The following is a 22,826-nucleotide window of genomic DNA, read 5'->3' as shown; positions in this document are numbered from 1 at the left end:
ATACATTCAAGGAGAAATTACCACTATCCCAATTCATAAATTTTTTCTTTACTTAACTTGGTTGAAAATACCACCTCAGCTTTTAATTTTATTCTACCATAGTAATTATGATAATATCAGCTACTCCTAAGTGAGAGCTGCCTGATGAAATGGGTTGAAGAAACTCAAACTCAAAAAGGGTAATTCACACCAGTCCCCAACAAGTTGGAGTGGAGCTGAACTAGAACTGGGGTCTATCTGGCTCCAGGCCCTGGGCTGCTTCTGGTGTATTATTCCTGTAATCCTGGGAAACAGAGGCAAAATAAACAAAGCTAAGAATATTCTAGTGGGCTGGGTCTGTCACATTCTGAGTTGTGTGTACAAAGTTGGTCTGCAATGACTTTGACACCAGAAACACTGAGGCAGCACTGTAAACCTGGGAGATGAAAATGTTTAAAACATTTTGTGAGTCCATGTCAGAAGAGGCAGGAGCTTTTCTGATGCAGAGCAGACTATGATCTCATCCATCCATGTCCACTGCAGCTTTTCCAAACACCAAGAATCCATGTGCAGATACCTATCAGGGCCCAGAACCAGAGTCCGAGAAAGAGACCAAAGCTGTCACTGACTTCATTAGAAGCCACCTGAAATCAATCAAGGCCTATATCACCTTCCACTCCTATTCCCAGATGCTACTGTTTCCCTATGGATATACATCAAAACTGCCACGGAACCATGAGAACCTGGTATGTAGAAAAAAACCTACAGTTATGCACTGACTGCGCCATTGACTTTCACGAACAACTGTTCTTTATGAACAGCTGCATAATGTTCAAAGAATTTCACATTTTAATACCAAAGGAAAGAACTAATAAAGTTTACCTTAAAGTTTATCTTAGAGTTAAAAGTCATAATTCCTAGATTAATTTTTCATGTGATAAAAAGAGATAAAATCTTTCAATGTGATTCTAAGATAAAGCCAGCAGGAAACAATATCTAAGCCATCCAGACTAAAATTCCATTACTACACAGATTGTTATATCAACATTTACCATAGACATACCTGTAAAACCACATGCAGCAAAAGTCTAATAGAACAGCAAAGATATCTATTTCTGTCCCTAAAACACCATTTTTAAGAAGATCCACAGTATTTTTATCCTCCTCATCAATTTGGAAGTAATATTAATTCTGTTACTATCCAAAGAAAGAACATTATGAATGTTTATGAAGCTTCCTCACTGAGAACACACTGTCTTTCAAGAACTAAGATCCACTATGCATCCTTTTTCCTTTGTATGAAAACTAATTTGATCATGTTGGATTAAAACAAACAAACAAAACCTCTGCATATGGGTTCCAGTGCATCACAAGAACCCGCAGTGTGAATATCCATTAAAAAGGGATATTTTTAATTGTTGTAAAAGACAAGAAATAAAGCAGATAAAGTTCAGTGTCCCAGATCCCATGAGGGGCTGATAAATACAACACATTCAGTAAAAGCTATGGTCCCAGTACTGCCTCTTATTTTTAAAAATAATTTTTTAAAAAGAAGTCACAATTGTCATTTTGATTTCCATCCATTGTATTCAGCATGACAGCATTTAATTTCAGTTGCAGCAGAGATGTGAACCAGTCATTAAAACCATCTGTAGGGGCGCCTGGGTGGCTCAGTTGGTTAAGCAGCTGCCTTCGGCTCAGGTCATGATCCCAGGGTCCTGGGATCGAGCCCCGCATTGGGCTCCCTGCTCGGCCTCTGCCTACTTGTTCTCTCTCTATCTCTCTGTCAAATAAATAAATAAAATCTTTAAAAAAAAAAAAAATCTGTATATATACAGCAAAGAAAATATACAAGCAATATGTGGCCCACAGTCATTTATTTAGCCAATATAGCTAAGACTCTGAACCCATGAGTTTGATTAGTTCATGAAAAGCTACAGCAATGCAATTTCAGTCTGCCCTTAGGAAAATGGTATTACGGATTAAAAATACAAATACACACAACAAACCATTCTGAGTAAAGAGTTCTTACACAGCAACTAAATTAATTAAGAAAAAAGTTATCTTTTTGTTATATACATTACACGTACAAACTAAAAATCTTCATCGAGGGAACAAATACGTTAGTGACTATATTCCATTAAAATTCATTCCAATAATCATTCTCATAGCATGAAACACTAATGTGTATTAAAGGTCATGAAATGCATTCACCCTGGAAGATAAACTCTAATTTAACAACTATTTTAAAGAAGAGTCAACCACATTTCTTCCCTCAGCATGCTAAAATCCAATGTGGAAAAAGTTCTTTGGCAATGTGGCGCCCATAAAACAAAGGAAGCAGGAACATGGAAGAAACTGATTTTGGAAGAGACAAGTATCTGCAGCCAAAAAGTATATGAGAGGAAGTAGAAAGAATATGTTTTTTAGAAGGAAGGACAAAAGGAAGAAAGCAGGGAAGTGGGTGGGGCGGGGAGAAAAATGAGGGAGGAAGAAAGAAGAGAGAGAAAAGAAAGAATAGAATCCAAAACGAGATATGGCATTACTATTTATAACTGATTTCACATTTAGAATTCTTCACAATGACAATATATCTTACCAAAAATAAATTTCTCATTTAACCACTGATTTTATTTTGATCTTCAGTTGTCAAATAACCAGTAAAATTTCCTTTTTTTGATTCCCAACAAATTAATAACATTTACACAGTTTCATATCATTCCAACTCTAATTTCCCTTTTTTTCCAGGCCAAAGTTGCAAAGATCGGCACTGATGTTCTAGCAACTCAATATGAAACCCGCTACATCTATGGCCCAATAGCATCAACAATCTGTAAGTTTTTCCTAGTATTTACTGTGTTATTTTCCCTAATTCTTTTTATAAGTATTAAAGAAATTTCAGGATTTGTAAATTAGGATTAGAACATGTAGAATTGCTAACTTAAACTTCAGTTTTAATGGATGATTCTGAATTACATGTGAATCTAAGGGATACATTTTGCCCTTTTAGGGGATAAGATTTTTCTAGAAACAAATTATACAAGGTTACAAGGTCAGTAGAAATTGTTGAATCAAGATGAAGTTTTGGTTTAATTCATCCACCTTCCTGTTCCCCACCAACATTTATCCTCACAGGAACTAACAAGAATTAGTTGGAGCAAATTCAACAGTTTTTGTTGGTGGTGGTGGTGGTGTTGAATTGGACAGTTTTCCCTAGCTCCTGGTAGGAAAATGGGCAGGCCAAAAGTTTCAGCCACTTAGGTCATGTAAAACCAGTTTCATGTCCTTCTCACCAGCCCCTTCCTATTGTGTTAAACTAAAATGTGTGTGGCAGATTAAGAAAGAGGATGTAAAGGTTCTAGTTCTTTGCTTTTGTTTTAGTGTCTAAATACCACTTCTTACTCTTCACTATTTTTAGACTTTTTGTGCATTTTTTTAATTACTGACAGATTTCTGACAAGTCAGGCACTGTGCTTGGCCCTTGATTTCACAATCTCAATTAATCATTACAACATCCTATGAGGTAGGCTGTACTTGTAACTGGCTAACCTGGGATTTAGTTCAACAAAACCAAAACCCATGATCTTGACCACTGTACATAATGCTTTCTCATTTGGTTTCTGGAGCTAAAATAACCAGGTTTTTCTATTTTTAAGCAATGAAAAGAAATTCATTTGATTTTTCACCAAAGACCATTAATTCAGACCTTGGGAAGTGAAATCATTTTTTCCCTTATAGCAAGATCCCACTGATGTTAGTTTAGAAATACTTCACTAAAAATTGCCTTTTCTCCAAATCGCTTCAATTCTTAGAATTGAAGAATGGAAAATTCCCAATGAACTGCTTACAAAACTTTAAATTCTAACAAAACTTAATTCCTCAAAAGCATGGATTACACTTCAGATCTCTTCTCAGACCACAAAATATATAGCCCAGTGCAGGGCATGGAACAACAGCAGAATTAATTCCCATAAACGTGCTCAATTAAAATAGCACCCTGACTGATCCAAAAACAGTGAATGTGGATTGAAAACACAAGACTAGACTTGACCTAGCCTGCATCACTCTCTAGAGCCATGACATCCAATATTTTTAAACATTTGTTTAAAGATTTTATTTATTTATTTGAGATAGAGAGTGAGAGAGAGAGAGCACGAGTGGGGTGAGGGACAGGGGGAGAAGCAGACTCCCTGCTGAGCAGGGAGCCTGATGTGGGGCTCAATCCCAGGACTCTAGGATCATGACCTGAGCCAAAGGCAGACACTTAACTGACCGAGCCACCCAGGTGCCCCTAACCTTTAAACTTCTGATGAACAACCCACCACCACCAAACACATATACTTATTTCCATTATGCTTTTTAAATTTGTGGATTGAAAAAAAGAAATATGTATGTGTGAATCCACGGATTCCTTGCAATAATTCTACCTGGCCACACCTTATAAACTACTTCCTCAACCCAAGCTAAAAGTATAAACTTGGAACTAAAGTCTATACCCTCAATAATTGCTAATTGCTATGGAATTCAAAAATGCCAAAATCATCACATACAACTTCCAGAGCCAACTTATTGGAAGCTCCTTTGGTGGAATTAGAAAAATGACCAAAAAAACAGACAAGTCCCATTCCCAGAGAACATTCATCAGCAATCACCTATCAACCAGTCTGTTAAAAGGCTGAAGAGAAAGTATAGTGACACAATCAATCGCGTGTATCCAAACAGATCTCTTGCTGCAACATAGCCATGCTAGAGATTCATTATACAAAGTGGATGAAAATGAGCTTTCTAAAAAGATGATATACTCAACTATGCAAGTGGACCAAAAGTGAGCAAAGAACGAGAGGACAGACTAGAACAGCAGTTTAAAATGGCAGCCTACTTAGTGGATATTGAGAAATTGCAGGACCAGACAAGCTAGATATTCTTGGCAGCAAAGAACAAAGGGTTCCAAACAGGAACACACTTTGCAAATGGCAACTAGAACATCAAAGGATTATTGTTCTCACACTTTCCACACATATATATGCACTGTATATTTACATATATATGCAAATTATGAGCACACTAAAGCTATGCCTGGCATTGTATCACAGTCAATTTAATGAGCAAGAATTTATGGAATGCCTCCATCATAGCCCAGAACTTTGGAGTTTTGAGAGGTAGGTTAGAAGAATTAAGACATAATAACTGCTCTCAAGAAGTTACATTCTAACTGGGAGAAAGAGATAGCTAAAAATACCATGGCTGGAAGCCATCATGTATCACTTTCAAAGTGGGAGGATAGGGTGAAGAGGAATTACTATTCTGTACAACTTTGTAGCAGTATCTTAAATTTCTTAAATTATATTAAAAGATTTTTTTAAAGAAATGCAGATTTAGAAAGAATTGCCTCTTCCAGACAGGGCTGCAGCAGCTTGATAGATGTTTAAAATTTTTAGGAGTGACTGCTTTAATAAAACATCTGATTGAATCAAACACTCATGAGAAGCAGGGGGTAACAAAGTGTTGCTGACTTGGTAAGAACAGAAAGTAAGAGCACCCCACAATTAAAGTTTAGTCATTCCAACACCCTGGTTGTCACTTAACAAGTCCCAGGACGCAGGGAAAGCATCTATAGCATTTGCTAGTGGTTTTCTCCCTTTGATTTGATGGAGACCAAAGAAAAGGCTGAGGGAACATTTTTAAACCCAAATTATGGAGAGAGCTCTGACCTCCAGAAAAAGTATGCAATTTGAACCTAAGAAGCAAATATAGCAAATAAATAAAAATCATAAAATTTGAAACCAGGAGGAGATCTAGGAGATGATCTAATTCATGGTGCTCAAGCCTGACTTCCCATCAGAATCATCTGAGCTTTTAAAATATGTGGATGATTAAGCCCCACCCACAGAAATTCTGATTTCATTAGTTTGTGGTGGGGGTCAGTCACTTGCATTTTTTTAAAGTACCCAAAGTAATTCAAAGATGAAACTAGGTTTGAGAACCACTGGTCTAAGCTTAATCCCTCATTTATAGACTACAAAAATAAGATACAGAAAGATTTTATCAATTTGGAGAAAAACAGGAACAAAGATCAGCGTTCCAGACCAGAATCAAATGGTATACCAACTACTTTGTCACAAAGCAGCAATATTTAGATGGCACAGAAACTGATGTAAAAGATTGTGAAATGTTTACATTTGTATATTGATGACCTATCCAATCCTTATCATCTTAGAAATAACTGAATATAGTATCTAGTTAGTAAGAACACTTCACTGAATTGATAGGAACAGATTGCTTGCATCATTAATATCAACCCTCTGTGAGTCACATCATAAATTAAAAAGCTACTTTTTTTTGCTTTTTTTATTTATTTTTTTTATGTTATGTTATGTTAATCACCATACATTACATCATTAGTTTTTGATGTAGTGTTCCATGATTCACTGTTTGCATATAACACCCAGTGCTCCATGCAGTACGTGCCCTCTTTAATACCCATCACCAGGCTAACCCATCCCCCCACTCCCCTCCCCTCTAGAACCCTCAGTTTGTTCCTCAGAGTCCATCGTCTCTCATGGTTCGTCTCCCCCTACAATTTCTCCCTCTGAAACAAATAATACATAATATGTTAAAAAAAAAAAAAAAAAGATAGCAGGAAGGGAAAAATGAAGGTGGGGGGGGAAGTTACTTTCAAAGTGCCTTTCTTGTTGCCTTCCCCACACACCAAATGCTAGATCTGCGCCTGTATCTCAACCCGGTACTCTTTTCCACACTCTGTACCACTTCTGCATTTTGAAAAACAGAAAATCAAGACCTCACATTTGTAGCTCACAACACCCAATCTCTATCTACTAAGACATTCAAGCTGAGATTATATTAAGGCGCAACAAAAATGCAGAGAAAATATTTCAATTTATGCCCACACACCTCTAGCTTAGCTCTTGCTTCACATAAAACTTTCACTTAGTATTGAGATAAAAGTGCCGATCATTATGTTTAATGCACATCAATAATGCTTTTTTTGAAAAACACGTTAAGCCACCAGCATTATGTTATGTAGATTCCTGTGGGCTGAAACCAGATTCCCAGTTTGGTTCAGTTTTATTTTGACTTGTTTTGATTGTATTACAGTAAGTTCCTTGCACCTAATGTGCCTTGAAAGGTGTAGAATTTTTTTTAATGACAATATATTAAGAAAATGTTGTCGACAACAAAAAATTATCTTGTAGAACTCAAAGAAGACTTTTCACTGGGAGGACTATAGATTGACATACAGTAGGTAGTACAGTACAATGGTTAATAACACAAACTCTAAAGACATGCAGCTTGGGTTTGATGCCTGACTCAACCATGTACTAGCTAGTGTCTTTGAGCAAACTGTTCAATCCCTCTGGGCCTAAATTTCCTCTTCTGTAAAACAGCAATTGGTGCTTAAATCCTAAGGTCGTGATAGGAATTTATGAAATGAGTTAACATACATGAAGCACTTAAAAGGGTACCTGGTATTTAGCAAGTGGTTATATTTTATAAATATATACACATATTTTAGTAGGTTTAGATGTAGATAAATAGAAGGCTAAGTATCATGTTCAAAATATTAAGTTCTATAAACATGTATTCTTACAAGTAAAAAGCTTTCAGCGTTGCATTTATTTTATGCCTTATATAGTTTTTGTTTGCAAAGTTAAGGTTTTGAAGATACAAAAAGTGGTATCAAAAAAGAAAATGTAGGGGCACCTGGGTGGCTCAGATGGTTAAGCATCTGCCTTCAGCTCAGGTCATGATCCCGGGGTCCTGGGATCGAGTCCCGCATCTGGCTCCTTGCTCAGGGGGAAACCTACTTCTCCCTCTCCCACTCCCCCTGCTTGTGTTCCCTCTCTTGCTGTGTCTCTCTCTCTGTCAAATAAATAAATAAATAAAATCTTTAAAAAAAAAAAAAAAGAAAATGTATTACACTCAATAACATCACACAATTATGAAGAACCACAAATTGTATATATTCTCAATAACCACTATTAATCTTAATGAGAAATTTCACATAAAGCAAATTTGTCAAAGTGAAATAGCCACACTCTTTAACTCTTTTAAATCACAATAGTTTACTTAACTGCAAATGGGGAGCTAGTACAGCTAGAAATTGGCCAAGTTTATTAAAATGCCTAGTACACTCTAAATCACCATATAAGACATAATTCCTACTTACCCTACCTCTATTGCTACCAAACTCTTACTTTATGTGCCTTTTTCTAATGAACTTAAACCCAACTCTAACTAAAAATGACAGCCTTCTTGATCACTAAAGCCAATACACTTACCTCAGCTCACAGGCTCCACAAACTCCCTACAACACTGGACCCTGTTGATATCCCTTCTTCTTGCCATTCCTTTGCCTTCCTTAACAATGAACTCTTGGATTGCCACCTCCTTCTTCTTTTCTACTCTGTCTCTGCTGACTGCCTCTAAAAGTAGACATTTTCAAAAAACACAGGTACACTACACACATACCACACAGAGTTCTCTCTTCAGTTCCCTCCTCCTCTTTCTGCTTCTTCCTCATCAGGGAAGCACTCCCTATCCTGCAGGCTAAAGCCCTCATTTGCCACCTAGGGGCACCAGGTGGCCAAGCTAGGGGAATCACCTTCCACCCACGCAATAGTTACCTGCAGCAATCAATGGGAAACCAGCCGCACTAGGGGAACCAACCAGACCAAAACAGCCATGCAAAGATTTTGAAAACCATATTGTCACTGGAACCATAAGTCACAAAAGAAGATCAGGGCCTGCATGCTAAATCTAAACAGGATGAATGACTGCTAAAGTAGATTTCAGTTAAGATTTAAAATTTAACATAATGGACAAAATGTCCAGGATAAAAGGAAAAGCACTTGTCACAACAAAAATGAGGAAAATCACAGCATGAATGAGAAAAGACAATCAACAGATACCAACACTGAGATGATTTACATGTTGGAATTATCTGATAAGAATTTTGAAGTCACCATCATAAAAAATGCTTCAACAAGTAATTAGATAGCCTTGAAACAAATGAAAACACAGAAAATTTCACCAAAAAAATGCAAGATATAAAAGGAACCAAATGGAAATCACAGAACTAGAAAATACAATAACTTGAATTCTTAAAAACTCACTGGAAGGGCTCAATAGCAGAATGAATATGATGGAGAGAAGAATCAATTAACTTAAAGACAGAATAAGAATTCAGTCAATCTGAAGAGAGAAAACAAATTGAAAAAAAGATAAGCAAAGCTTCAGGGACCTGAGGTGTAGTAACAAAAGATCCAACATTCATATCATCAAAGTCTCAGAAGAGGAGAAGGAGAGTGAGAATGGAAAAAATATATGAAAAAATAAAGACTGAAATTTATAAAATTTCCTAAAAACATAAACCCACATACCAAAGAGCTAAGTGAATGCCAAACAGGATAAACTCAAAGAAATTCACATCGAGTACCTCATAATTAAAATTCTGAAAACTAAAGACAAAGAAAAAACTCTTGAAAGCAACCAGAGAGAAACAATCTAGAGGGGAAAAACAATTCAAAGGACAGATTTCTTATTGAAACCATGGAAAACCAAAAGGAAATGAGAATATTTTTCAAGTGCTAAAAGAAAACAACTATCAACCCTAAATTCTATATTCAGCAAAAATATCCTTCAGAAGTGAAGAGGAAATGAAGACCTTCTCAGACAATGGAAAACTTTAAGAGAATTCATCACCCAAAGATCTACCCTTTAAAAATGGCTAAAGGAGGCTCTCCAAATAAGAAAGAAATATAACAGGAGAAGCCTTAAAACTGTAGAAAGGAAGCAAGAACAATGGATTAGGTAATGAATGAATGAATGAGTGAGTGAATAAACAACTATCTCTTCAAGATGGTGGAGTTACAAAATATAACTCCATTTGATGTGATCCTCAATGCACGTACAGAAGTACTCAAGACAATTACATTTAAAAAGTAGGAAGATAAAAAGAACCTAAATGCAAGTAAGATTTCTATATGTCACTTGACATGGTAAAACACTGATATCAGCAGGTGATGGTAAATTATATATGTATATTGTAATATCTGGAGCAACCACTAAGAAAACTACACAAAGTGATAGACTCAAAAATGTTCTTATAAATACATCAAAACTGGGGCACCTGGGTGGCTCAGTCGGTTAAGCATCTGCCTTTGGCTCAAGTCATGATCCCAGGGTCCTGGGATCAAGCCCCATGTCCAGCTCCCTGCTCAGTGGGGAGCCTGCTTCTCCCTCTCCCTCTGCAGCTCCCCCTGCTTGTGCTCTCTCTCTGTCAAATAAATAAATAAAATCTTTTAAAAAATAAAATAAAATAAAAATAAATCAATACATCAAAATGGAATCCTTAAAACGTTCATTTAACCAGAAAAAGTAAATAAAAGAGAAATAGAAGAATGAAAAACAGATGGAACAAATAAAAATCAAACAATAAGATGGCAGATTTAAGTCATATCAATAATTTACCTAAAGATATTAAATAAAGACAGATTGGCAGAGTGGATTTTAAAAAATACAACTGAATAATACACTGTCTGCAATAAACTCATTTTAAATATAAGACGGGTTGAAATGGAAAGGCCTGAAAGAGATATACCATGCAAATGTTAATCAAGGAGAAGTGGTCATATTAAATATCAGATAAAGTAAATTTCAGACCAAAGAAATTTGCTAGAAACAAAGAGGGACATTAATAAAGATAAAAGGATCAATCCACCAAGAAAATATAATGATCCTGAATGTGCGCAAGCCAATTTCGCCTATAATATTTCTGCCAATACCTTCAAAATTCATTTTCACAAGCTCCTTCCTAAATGTGGCTGATGCTAAACATCCTTTTGTCTTCCCTCCTTTAGCCCTTCTTTTCACCATCACTATCCTCTCTGAGTCCCTATTTCTGTTAATAATGTGTGGATTGTTTTCAGCTACCCAGACTGAAATCTCAATCATTTTTATCAGATTTTGTGACTCTTCCATTCCAGTGTTTTTGACATAAAGCCCCCAAAGATATTCCCAGTGTGGTGACCCTACACAAGTTCAGGCTTTCATCTCACAATACCTCCTCACTGGTCTCTACTCATTCCAGTTCAGGTTAACTGTCCTAAGTGCAACACTAAAATAATTATTATTGCCTCCCAAACAAAATACCTGTCCTCATTTATCAGGTTTTCTGAGCTTTGCCCACAAACTCTCACTGCTCCATTTGTTCCAGTCTAGCTGGATCTCACTGGTCCCTAAAAAGGCCTCCATGCTTTTCCATCTTTGTAGCTCACTGACCAGAATGCCCTTCTTCCATGTCCATCTGGAAAAATACTTTTCAAGGCTCTACATCCTGAAGGTGGTATTTAGTAGGCATTGAGCATGAAATGTCATCATCCTCACCAGACATACATAATGTTTTTTTTAAATCTTCATAAGAGAATGTACCTTTCTTATGGTACTTACATATTCTACCCTGTCTCTATTGATTTGTGTCTTTGAATTCTCTCCCCTAAACAGTAAGTTCCCAAAGACACCAATATCATCTTTATCTTTGTACCCTGCACAGCCACCCTCCACAGTGCCAAGGAAAGTGCACCGTGCATATTAAAGCTTTAATAAATATTTGTAGACTATACTTTCAGGGATCATTTCTATAGTTTGTTGAATAGTTTAAAAGCCAACCCTCCTTCTACCAAAATATTTCTTCCCTCTTTCTTCATCACAGCTTTGAATTTTCATCATTCAAACCTAAAACATTAATATTAGTTAAACTCATTACCTGTCCTAGAACATAAATGATTCTATGTACAAGAAAGTAGGTTTCTTATTATGCAAAGCAGAATATACATAAATGCATTTATAGTATATATATATATGTACTTGTATAAACCTTATATGTACATAATTTATAGATTCTGTTTAGATTTTCAAAAAACATTCTTAGTAAAATCTCATAAAAATTGACATTGAAAAGTTGGATTAAAGGTCTAAATACATCCTTAAAATAACTTATTTAAGCTTTCTTGGTCTTTTAACTATAAAAATCGTTTAACCAAGCAATGTGAATAGAAAGAGACTCGAACTATTAGAAAGAACGTACTTTTGCCTAGCCTGTATGCATGATTTTTTTGTCGAGTTTTCAATGACCAGAGGCCCCTCCTCAGTTGGTTTCCACAGCTGCTTGCACTTGCCCAGACCACCTCCATCTGCAACACTGTGTGCCCAGGAAACAAAATCAATTTAGAGTACTGACCCAAGCAAAATGTAATTTTGAAAATGCAGCACATATTTAAAATATGTGGTGGATCCCAAAACCATGATTATGTTGTACTCTACACTCTATACTATGTAGACCACTACTGCCATTAATTACTGCAATTAACTGTACACATAATTATGTTTTACTGCTAATTTTACACCAAAGAATTTCCATTTCAAGAAAAACATTAGCATTTGTTTCTAATTAAATATTTATTGTTTGTGTTTTACAGACCCAACATCAGGTTCTTCTTTAGACTGGGCTTACAACCTGGGCATCAAACACACATTTGCCTTTGAACTCCGAGATAAAGGCAAATTTGGTTTTCTCCTTCCAGAATCTCTGATAAAGCCAACCTGTAAAGAGACCTTGCTAGCTGTTAAGTTTATTGCCAAGTATATCCTCAAGCATACTTCCTAAAGAAGTGGCCTCAGTTTGGAATAAGCCAATTAATCCTTCTTTGTGCCTTTTACCAGAAAGTCAATCTTCAATTATCCCGAGATATAACTTCCACATTACTTGAATAGGTCCCTCTCCTGCTCACTTAAGTCCTATGTTAATTCTTTTTGCTTTTATTTACTCTTAATAGCACCTTAACAAATAGCTTTAAGTGAAAGCTTTCAACTATCTTTCTTTGCTCCAAATAAAGTTCGAACCCAGCAAAAAGTATATTTTGAGTATTCTGAAACATGATATACAGTGGGTCACAGAAAAGAAATGAGAACCTTCTCCAGAATCAGATTTTCCATGTGGCTTCAGCATTTCATGTAATAATATAATAAAATAAATTGTATTCTAAAATGCATCTTCTGTTTTTTTATAAACTATACTCTCTACATTTCTCTATTAGCGTTAATAATCAAGCATTAATGTGTCTCATGCAGTCGGTTAATAAGAAATAATATCTTCAATTCAAAAACATATTTGCCTGCATATATATTTATTTTTAATAGAAGCAGACATTGTTTATATCTTCACAATAGCAAAAGGATGTCCTAGCAGGAAATAAAGTGGTTCATACAGAGATGAATCTCAGTGCTTCAAACAATCAATCTAGTTCTCATCAACATAACATACATTAAATTCAAAATAGTTTAATTTAACATGCCATAACCCAAGGAAACTACCTGCCAAAACATCTCTTGGTAGTTACTGACACAGCCAAGACAGTCTGGTCAGATGTGAGCCCTGCCCTCATAATAGATGGGGGAAAAAGTCTGGAAATGTAGTACAAGTGTAAGAGAGAAAGTCATGTTGACCAAGGACAGAGTAACTTAAACTTTTATACTGCTTATAATCCTATTGCTTAAGATAGAGTTACAAAATATCTCCCCTCACCCTGCCCCCAGCACCATGATTTTTCAATGCCTCATCATGTGACTACAGCAGTGCCTACATTCTAGAAATCCAGAACACAGATGCCTGACCAGAATTTGAGGGACAAGTAAAGAGTTCCTTGACTTCCTATAAACTGACTTCTCATAACACTGGACAAAATTTTTGAAGATCCTCAAAGATCCTGAGAAACCAGGAAAACAAATAATCTGGGACATTCCTCATTAATCCTTTAGGGGTCCATAAAAGAAAGAATGCCATCAAATCTACAAGGTGATGAGTATTTCTGATAGTTATGAGGTAGGTAAAAGTTTCCCATGCAAAATTGTCTAGAGGAAACCAATATAAACTAACAAAATTGCTTTACAGGTACGGGGGGGAAGGTGACAGAGTCAAGAAAGTAAAAGGCAAAACAGTGGTTATGAGATTACATTGCCTCTTATAAAAAAAAATGTTGGGATTTCCTGGACATGGGAAAAGATCATGGACAGAGAACTCTTCTTGATTCCACCACATGGTTCTCTCGGTACTATAAACTAATCTTTTACCATTAATATAGAAAAGGTAAATGGGAGTTTTTCTAAAAAAGAATATGTATTGGTTCCAAAAATCTGCAATGAAACGTGGTAGTATTAAACTGATGTTGGTTTCCCAAGATACAAATAATACAAAGCAGTAGCAGTAAGCAATCTTAGTTGAACACTCATTTATTTGAGCATCTATAAGAAACAATGGGGTTCAGAAACTGTGCCTGACTTTAAAAACTTCTAGTTGTCCTCTAAAATCTATTCTTCCTCCTTCCCTAGTAATAGGTCTCCTAATTCTGAACTGGTACATGGCCATTCAAAGTCTCAAATTCAAAACTTCCCTTTCAAAACAAGGTGGCTCTTGAACTGTTCTGGCCAGTGAGTTGGAAGAACAAACATCATGCGGCAAAGTCTAGGCAGCTAACTTCAAAGACCTGTGGCATATTCACTTTGGTCCTTCTTCTCCATCCCTCTTTCTTTCAGACTGAAATAGAATTGTGATAACTGATGCTAAGCAATCATCTTGAACCATAAAATGCTCTCAAGAACTGAAGGAAAAAAATATGATAGTAGAAGCCTATGCTCATGACTATTAGCATAGCAGTTCCAGATGTGTCCTGGGTGGAAATCCTTGGAGAGTAATGTGTTATATAAAATTACAGGACTAGAAATCAGAAAGAGTTTGGGTTAGAATCCTGAATCTACCACCAACTGATATCCAGTAAGACACAATCACCCTTGTCTGACCTGCTTATCTTCTAGATTTTTGTTAGTATCTGAAATAATAAATGCTCACCAAGGTAAGCCACTAATTTCCATTTTGTTTCTTTTTGGGACAAAGCACACTTATCTTAAAGAGAACTGGGTCAGGTGGTTTCTAATTGAGGTAGGCGTTGGGTGGCACAAAAACAATGGCACAACTGCTGCTCTCGAGCATGGTTCTTCCCCAAGGCTCTGCTATGATGGGAAGCAAAGTGACATGCGCCTGTGCATATGTGCATTTTCCTGTATGCAAAGCTTTCAACAAATTTTTACAGTCTAAGGGTCACTGATCCTCAAATGTTTAAGAACAATAGAAAACAAAATCCAACATAATTTGCAAAAATACTTGCATACATCAAAGTAAGTATTAACTCCAACTCAGGGAAGTCAGAGTTTGTGTAGTAATTTGCTTCTTTTTGTTGTTGTTTGTTACTATGGATTTTTTTTCTGTTTGCTTAGCAATATTCAGAAAAAATATATAAAATATCTATTACATTTCTAATTACCAAAACCAAGAAAATTAAATATGCTAAAATTTAACAAAATTATTAAAGCTTGCCAGTTTATTTGTTATGGGGAAGTCCAGGAGTCTAGTGGAGAAGTTCCAGAACACCACTGGAGCAAAAATATTTGAGTCTGGACACATTGGAGAGGGTAAGAGGAACAATTTTACTTTACCCACATCACCTCTCCTGCAAGGTGGCACAGCTCAACCCAACAGGGCTCTCTTGGCCTGTAATTCTTTCCCACAGAGGAAAGGGAGAGATTGTGTATGAGCACCTGGCTTCCACAGCTGTGTGGGATGCTGCCGAAGAGGCCAATTTATCTCTTGCCTCCAGAGTACTGAGTCATAAGCTGCATGACTGGAAAGCAATCAGCAGTTGGGAGGATAGCGACCAGGGTTTGGAACATATCTAAGGGACATGGATGCTACTAACCTTATCAGGAACTCCATCATAAGGCCCACCGATGAGTCATTGAGACACCTCACCCGCATATCTCCTATCTAGCCACAAGCACCACAGTGCTAAATGCTCATCACACACAAACACCCACACCCCATGGCCGGCTCCCCGTGTGTGCTCCCAAAAGCAGTGAGAACAAGCTTTGGCAGACAGATAGTGAACATGTGCCAAAAGCTGGCCTGAATCTGCTGGCCAAGGAGAAACCACAAACTTGAACATTTAGCTCTGCCCTTGGAAAAGTAAAAGGGAGGCTAACAGCACCCAGCCTGGTGCATTGCAAGATCAACACAAGGCATACAAGCTTAAGAATTCTGCCACAAGAGGGAGCAAGAAGTGTGGAACAAGCATATCCACAGAAGGTCTGAAAACCTCAGAATCTCCAGCAGGACTGAAAGAAGGTATTTCTTCCCCAAAGTCAGTCAATAGAGACTGGAGGAAGTGATTGCTACTTCAGATGTGAAGACAGAAACATAAGACTTCAAGAAACATGAAAAATCAAACAAACATGACATTACCAAAGGGTAACAATAATTTTCCAGTAGCTGATCCCAAAGACATGGAGACCTGCAATTTACTCGATAATTCAAAATAGCTATTTTAAGGAAGCTCAATGAGCTATTAGGAAATGCAGGAAGATAATTTCCCCCCCACCAAAAAAAATTTAAAAAAAAACAGGAAAACACTACATGAACAAAATGAGAAGTTTAACAAAGAGATAGAAATCATAAAAACAGAACCTAACAGAAATTCTGGAGCTGAAGAAAACAATGAATGAAATGAAAAATGCAATAGACAGCATCAATAGAATGGATCAAGCAGAAGGAAAAATCCATAAAATAAAAGACAAGAACTTTGAAATTATCTAGGCAGAGGAAAAAGATTTTTTAATGAATGAAAAGAGTGAAGAAAGCCAATGTGAATTACGGGATACCATCAAGAGAAGCAATTTGCAAATTACTGGAGTCACAGAAGAAGAAATGGAGAAAGAGGCAGAAAGCTTATTTAAAGAAATAATGCCTCAGAACATCCCAAATCTGGGGAGAGATTTACCCATCCAAGTTCATGGTCAGCTCATAGGTCCCCAAATAAATTCAACTCTAAAGATCTTCTCCAAGACACATTATAATAAAACTGGCAGAAATCAAAGACAAACATGGAATCTAAAAAGTAGCAAGAGAGGGCGCCTGGGTGGCTCAGTTGGTTAAGCAACTGCCTTCGGCTCAGGTCATGATCCTGGAGTCCTGGGATCGAGTCCCGCATCGGGCTCCCTGCTCAGCGGGGAGTCTGCTTCTCCCTCTGACCCTCCTCCCTCTCGTGCTCTCTGTCTCTCATTCTCTCTCTCGCAAATAAATAAAATCTTAAAAAAAAAATTTAAAAAAAAAAAAAAAAAGTAGCAAGAGGAAAGAAGCTTATCATTTATAAGGGAATCCCCCTAAGTCTATCAGCAGATTTATCTACAGAAAACTTACAGGCCAGGAGAGAATAGGATGATATATTCAAAATGCTGAAAGAAAAAACTGCCAACCAAATTTATCCAATTAAGTTTTCCTTCAGAAATGAAGAAGAGATAAAAATTTCCCCAGAAAAACAAAAGCTGAGGGAATTCATCACCACTAGATCTGCCTTATAAGAAATGCTGAAAGGATTCTTGAAGGTGACATGAAAGGACTCTATCAGTAATATGAAAACATAAAAAAATATACAACACACTGGTAAAAGTAAGTATATAATCAAATTCATAATACTCTAATATGGTGTTATATTAACCACTTAACTCTGGTTTTTAAAAAAGGGTTAAAGGGGCACCTGGGTGGCTCAGTCGTTAAGCGTCTGCCTTCGGCTCAGGTCATGATCCCAGAGTCTTGGGATCGAGCCCCACATCGGGCTCCCTGCTCAGCAGGAAGCCTGCTTCTCCCTCTCCCACTCCCCTTGCTTGTGCTCTCTCTCTCGCTGTGTCTCTCTCTGTCAAATAAATGAATAAAATCTTAAAAAAAAAAATTTTTTTTAAATAAAAAATAAAAAAGGTTAAAGACAAAAGTATTAAAAACAATTACAGCTACAGTTATTTGTTAATGAATATACAATATAAAAAGGCAAATTGTGACATCAAAAACATATAAGATGGAGAAAGGAAGTAGAGCTTTTGTATCCTATTGAATTTACATTATTATCACTGTAAAAGAGACTGTTATATTTATAAGATATTTTATGTAATCTTCCTGGTAACCACAAAGCAAAATCCTTCAGTATACACGAGAGATAAAGAGAATCAAGGCACACCACTATGGAAAATCATGAATTTGCACAGGAAAACAGCAAGAGAGGAAGAAAGCAATCCAATTAGACTGAGAACCTGAATAGACATTTTCCAAAGACATACAAATGGCTAACTACTAAATGAAAAGATGTTCAGGATCACCAATCATCAAGGAAATGCAAACTGAAACCACAGTGACATATTAGTTCACACCTATTACACCTATTACAATGTCTACTATCAAAAAGACAAAAGATAACAAGGGTTGGCAAGGATATGGAAAACGGGGAATCCTTGGGCACTACTCATGGAAATTGGTGCAGCCACTATGGAGAATAGTATAGAGGCCTCAAAAAAATAAAATAGAGCTACCACATAATCCAGTAATCCCACTTCTTGGTATATATCCAAAGGAAATGAAACCAAGATCTCAAAGAAATATCTGTAGTCCCATGTTCACTGCAGCATTATTCACAATAGCTAAGACATGGATACAACCTAAGTGTCCATCTATGGATGAACAGATAAAGAAGACGTGAGATACATATAATGTGGGTGTGTGTATAATATACATATGTGTGTGTAACATACATGTATATAGGTATGTGTATATATGCATGTAACACATGAACATCATTGGAATGATATTCACATACATACGTACATACAAACATACATATACACTGGGATATCATTCAGCCTTGAGAAAAAAGGCAATCACTATTTGTGACAACACAGGTGACCTTGAGGGCATTACGCTAAGTGAAATAAGTCAGACAGAGAGAGACAAACACTGTACGATATTACTTACGTGGAATCTAAAAAAGCCAAACTCACAGAAACAGCAGAATAGTTGCTGCCAGGCTCAGGGTGGGGGAGATGGGGAGATGCTGGTCAAAAGGTACAAACTTCCAGCTGAAAGATGAATAAATTCTGGGGATCTAATATAGAACATGATGACAGTAGTTAACAACACTGTTTCATATACTTGAAAGTTGCTAAGAGAGTAAATCTTAAATGTTCTCACCACCAAAAAAAAAAAAGGTAATTAGGTGAGGTGATAGAGGTGTTAACTAACTCTATTGTAATCATTTCACAATATATACATGTATCAAATCAGCAGGGTGTACGCCTTAAACTTACACAATGTTTATGTTATTACAACTGAATAAAACTGAGGGGGAAAAAAAGAAAAAAACTATGAGGCCCTTATAGATGCTGTGATATTTTCAACTGCAGTGTTACAATATTTTGAGGCATCTTTACATATTCTCCCTGAAAAAAATGAACCCACTGAAATGGGAGAAGAAGCAATATCGCTTAGGGAGGAAAGAACTTACAGGAAATTATATGAAGTTCAGATTACCTCTAATTACAGAAGACACCTCTTTTCATTCAACTAGCGACATGCAGAAAATTATGATTAGAAGTCAAATTAGGCGTAACAAATATATGCAACCTTCCAAATTAAAAACCACAGCAAGGGAACTTGGGTGGTGCAGTCAGTTAAGCATCCCACTCTTGGTTATGACTCAGGTTGCGATCTCAGGGTCATGAGATTGAGCCCCACATTGGGCTCCACAATCTGCACGGAGTATGCTTAAAACACTCTCTCCCTCTTCTTCTGCCCCTTCCTCTGTTCATTCCTTCTCTCTCTCTCTCTCTCTCAAATAAATAAATCTTTTTTAAAAATAAAAACCACAATAAAAGCAACAACATTTACTAAATGGTGCAGCTAATATGAATACATGGCAATATTTCAAAGATTATGTCTTTACACTTCTTTCTCCTCTTCGACACAACTGCATTTTCATGATTAAAATACCAAGCCATTTTTCTGTAATGAGTAGAAATGAGTCATAATAGCATCTTGAAAATTTTGGTAGCATATAGGCTACTGTCAGAAATTCCTTAGGCAAAGCTTTTGGGAGACTCTCTTGCATTTCATTGTCACAAAATCCATTATATCAGGACAGATCTCAGCCTGCCTGAGTAACATCGATCTGAGGGTTATAATTTTGTCATAAAAATTTATTCTCACATGAACTTAGCATAAAAGGTCTCCGTCCAGAAAATAGGAATTGAAATGGATATATTATCACTTGAACTGCTTTTTTGCTCACTTATCCTTCAATTACAAGCCTTAAGTTCACTGGTGTCAAGAGAGGTTAAACCAGAAAAAAATGTAAAACAATTTTTGAAATATGTGAGGGAAATTTGACACTTAATGTTCCAAATGCATTATTATTGCTGTGGTATCACTGAAATGTGCTATTGATTCATTTTACATTGTGGATTAAAAGCTTAAAAGACTATTCGTGAAACAAAGGAAAAAATCCATATGTATCATTTCATATATAAAAGAAATTGCAAGAACTCTGGTTTTCTTTCTTGTTTAAAAAGTCTCCAATTTCTTTTTTTTTAAATCTCTGCTTTGCAAAACTTAAATTTCAAGAGGCAATTAAATTGTAATGGGGCAAAGACAGGGGAAGTGAGAAGGGTAAGTTCTGAGAACTGCAATCATACTGGCAGTAATGATCGTATGAAAAGTAACATTTGCACAGCACTGGATAATTTAAAAATTGCCCTCACAAGCATGTCTGCATTCGATCACAGCAACTCTATGAGACTGAGGCTATCATTATCCCCATTTTATATATTAGAAACCATGGCTCAAAGTACTTAAGTGATTTGCATATATAAAGTTGCAAACTGAAACCAGATCTTCACACTTCAAAATTCAAATTCTTTTCATTACACCACACTGTCCAATGGTCATCACTTCTCTCAAAGGCAAAGAGAAAAAGAGGTTATCTAATTTCTGAGTCATCAATTTAGGTTCTAATTCTCAAACTCTGCTAAAGGTATATCATCCTAATGACCCACTGGACACTCTTCTGGATGGTCTGGACCAGAGATTCTCACACTTGAACGTGCACAGGAATCACCTAAGGAAGATTAAAGTATAGACTGCTGGGCCCCTCCACCAGAGTTTCTGAAACAATAGGTTTGGAGTGGAAGAGAACAATTTTCATTTTTAGCAAGTTCTCAAGTAATGCTGATATTGCTGGTCCAGAAGCCACACTTTGAGAAACTGATAAAGAATAATTCTAAATTTTCCTTCTATTTTTCAATGATTGAGATTTTTTTCAATAATTTTAGTGATCTTTATTGAACTGCGCAGTTTATTTGCAAAAGTAATTTACTCATGGGTTTTATCTTCAATTAAAATTGTAGGCAAATCAGGGGGGTGGGGGGATGGGTTAGCCCGGTGATGGGTATTAAGGAGGGCACGTATTAAATGGAGCACTGGGTGATATATGCAAACAATGAATCATGGAACACTAAATCAAAAACTAATGATGTAATGAATGGTGACTAACATAACATAATAAAATAAAATTTTAATTAATAAATAAATAAATAAATAAAATTGTAGGCAAACCAAACAGATGAAATTGGGATATTTCCATTTCAATTCTTATCTTCTATAAAAATGTTTGTAAATAGCAAAATCAAGCATTTGAATACACTTACACATTTCAAATCCATTACACATTAAAACGCAGTTTTACAATATATACATAAATAAATAAGTATAATAAAGGGTCCCTACTTTAAAATTTTGTTGATTCTACAGATTTTAAGATAACTAGCATTGATTTATTTTGTATTATTTATATTTATATTTTATATCAATGTATTGAATTTTTAAATGTTTTCAGTTTTTATGTTAAATGTCATATCCAAGTCCATTTTTAGAACAACAACAAAAAAAAAATGTGACTTCCCCTGAGGCCCAGGTTCACTAGGGCTACATCCAACTAAGGAAACTCTGGTTTGGAAACCACTGTTAAGTATTCCTTTGGCAATAAGCAGTAGCTTTCTTAATAGTAAAACTGAGCTGAGCAAATTCTGTGAGAAGTATTTGTAGAAGTATTTTTGGAGCCAAGAGCATTTGTTTCATGAAGACTAAAGGAAGGATTCCAGCTGATATGGTTCTCTGGCTGTCACATAAAAAGCTTAGACAGGGTAATGGGATAATATGAGGACTTTCTTATGTTCAGGCATCCCTTGATGTTGCCACTTGACAAAGTTCACTTGTGTCCACACCAACTAATTTTTTACAAAGGCAGAGAAATGAAGAAAGGTAAGGAACACCTGTCTGGTTGTTCTGGCAGAAGACTAGAAAGAAAAGGGTCGAGAAGAAAAAAGTAATAAAATCAGATTTTCCCTAGCCCCTTCCACAAACTCTCATCCTCTACTAGAATTATATAAATATTCTGCCACTAAGCTTCATCTTAATCTGTCCACTTCATTTAGTCTACAAAAAGCAGACTCTGAGATGAGACAGCAAGTCTTCTAGATGAGTCACCTTTCCTCAGACCTTAGACCAGGGCAGCCTCATGATTCTTGCATGTCCAGTATATTCCTATTTACCTATTTTTTATGAACTTTATGGGGGTTGAATATCTTGTATTATTTTATCTTAATCTAAACCAAATATGCTTCTGATATGCATTTTGAAAGACTACATAAGAATACAGCAATAACATTTGATTGTACAACAGATGTAATGGAGCATCCAAGGACTATGAAGCCACTCAAAGGCAGAGTTGAATAGAGGCTTCACCACTTACTAGCCATGGCCTATCTGGGAAATTCAGTTAATGATACCCATGTCATAAGATTACTGTGAAGACTTAAAAAGACCCTAAGTCCTTAAATATAAGGGT

General features: G+C 36.2%; 1 protein-coding gene across 1 annotated transcript in view; it reads left to right on the top strand.

Annotated features, from left to right (window-relative positions):
* Positions 1 to 12,906, top strand: part of CPA3 (carboxypeptidase A3) — a 28,428-nt gene extending 15,522 nt beyond the window's left edge. The window contains exons 9-11 of the mRNA XM_032409200.1: positions 523 to 725; positions 2,728 to 2,812; positions 12,477 to 12,906. Coding sequence (XP_032265091.1) covers positions 523 to 725; positions 2,728 to 2,812; positions 12,477 to 12,664 — 476 coding nt within the window. The 3' untranslated portion in view covers positions 12,665 to 12,906. The remainder of the gene's footprint in view (positions 1 to 522; positions 726 to 2,727; positions 2,813 to 12,476) is intronic.
* Positions 12,907 to 22,826: the final 9,920 nt, after the last annotated feature.

This window comes from Phoca vitulina, unplaced genomic scaffold (genome assembly GCF_004348235.1).
Source record: "Phoca vitulina isolate PV1807 unplaced genomic scaffold, GSC_HSeal_1.0 scaffold10, whole genome shotgun sequence".
NCBI lineage: Eukaryota > Metazoa > Chordata > Mammalia > Carnivora > Phocidae > Phoca > Phoca vitulina.
The sequence above is the reverse complement of the archived record's forward strand: the minus strand, read 5'-3'. Positions and strand labels throughout refer to the sequence as shown.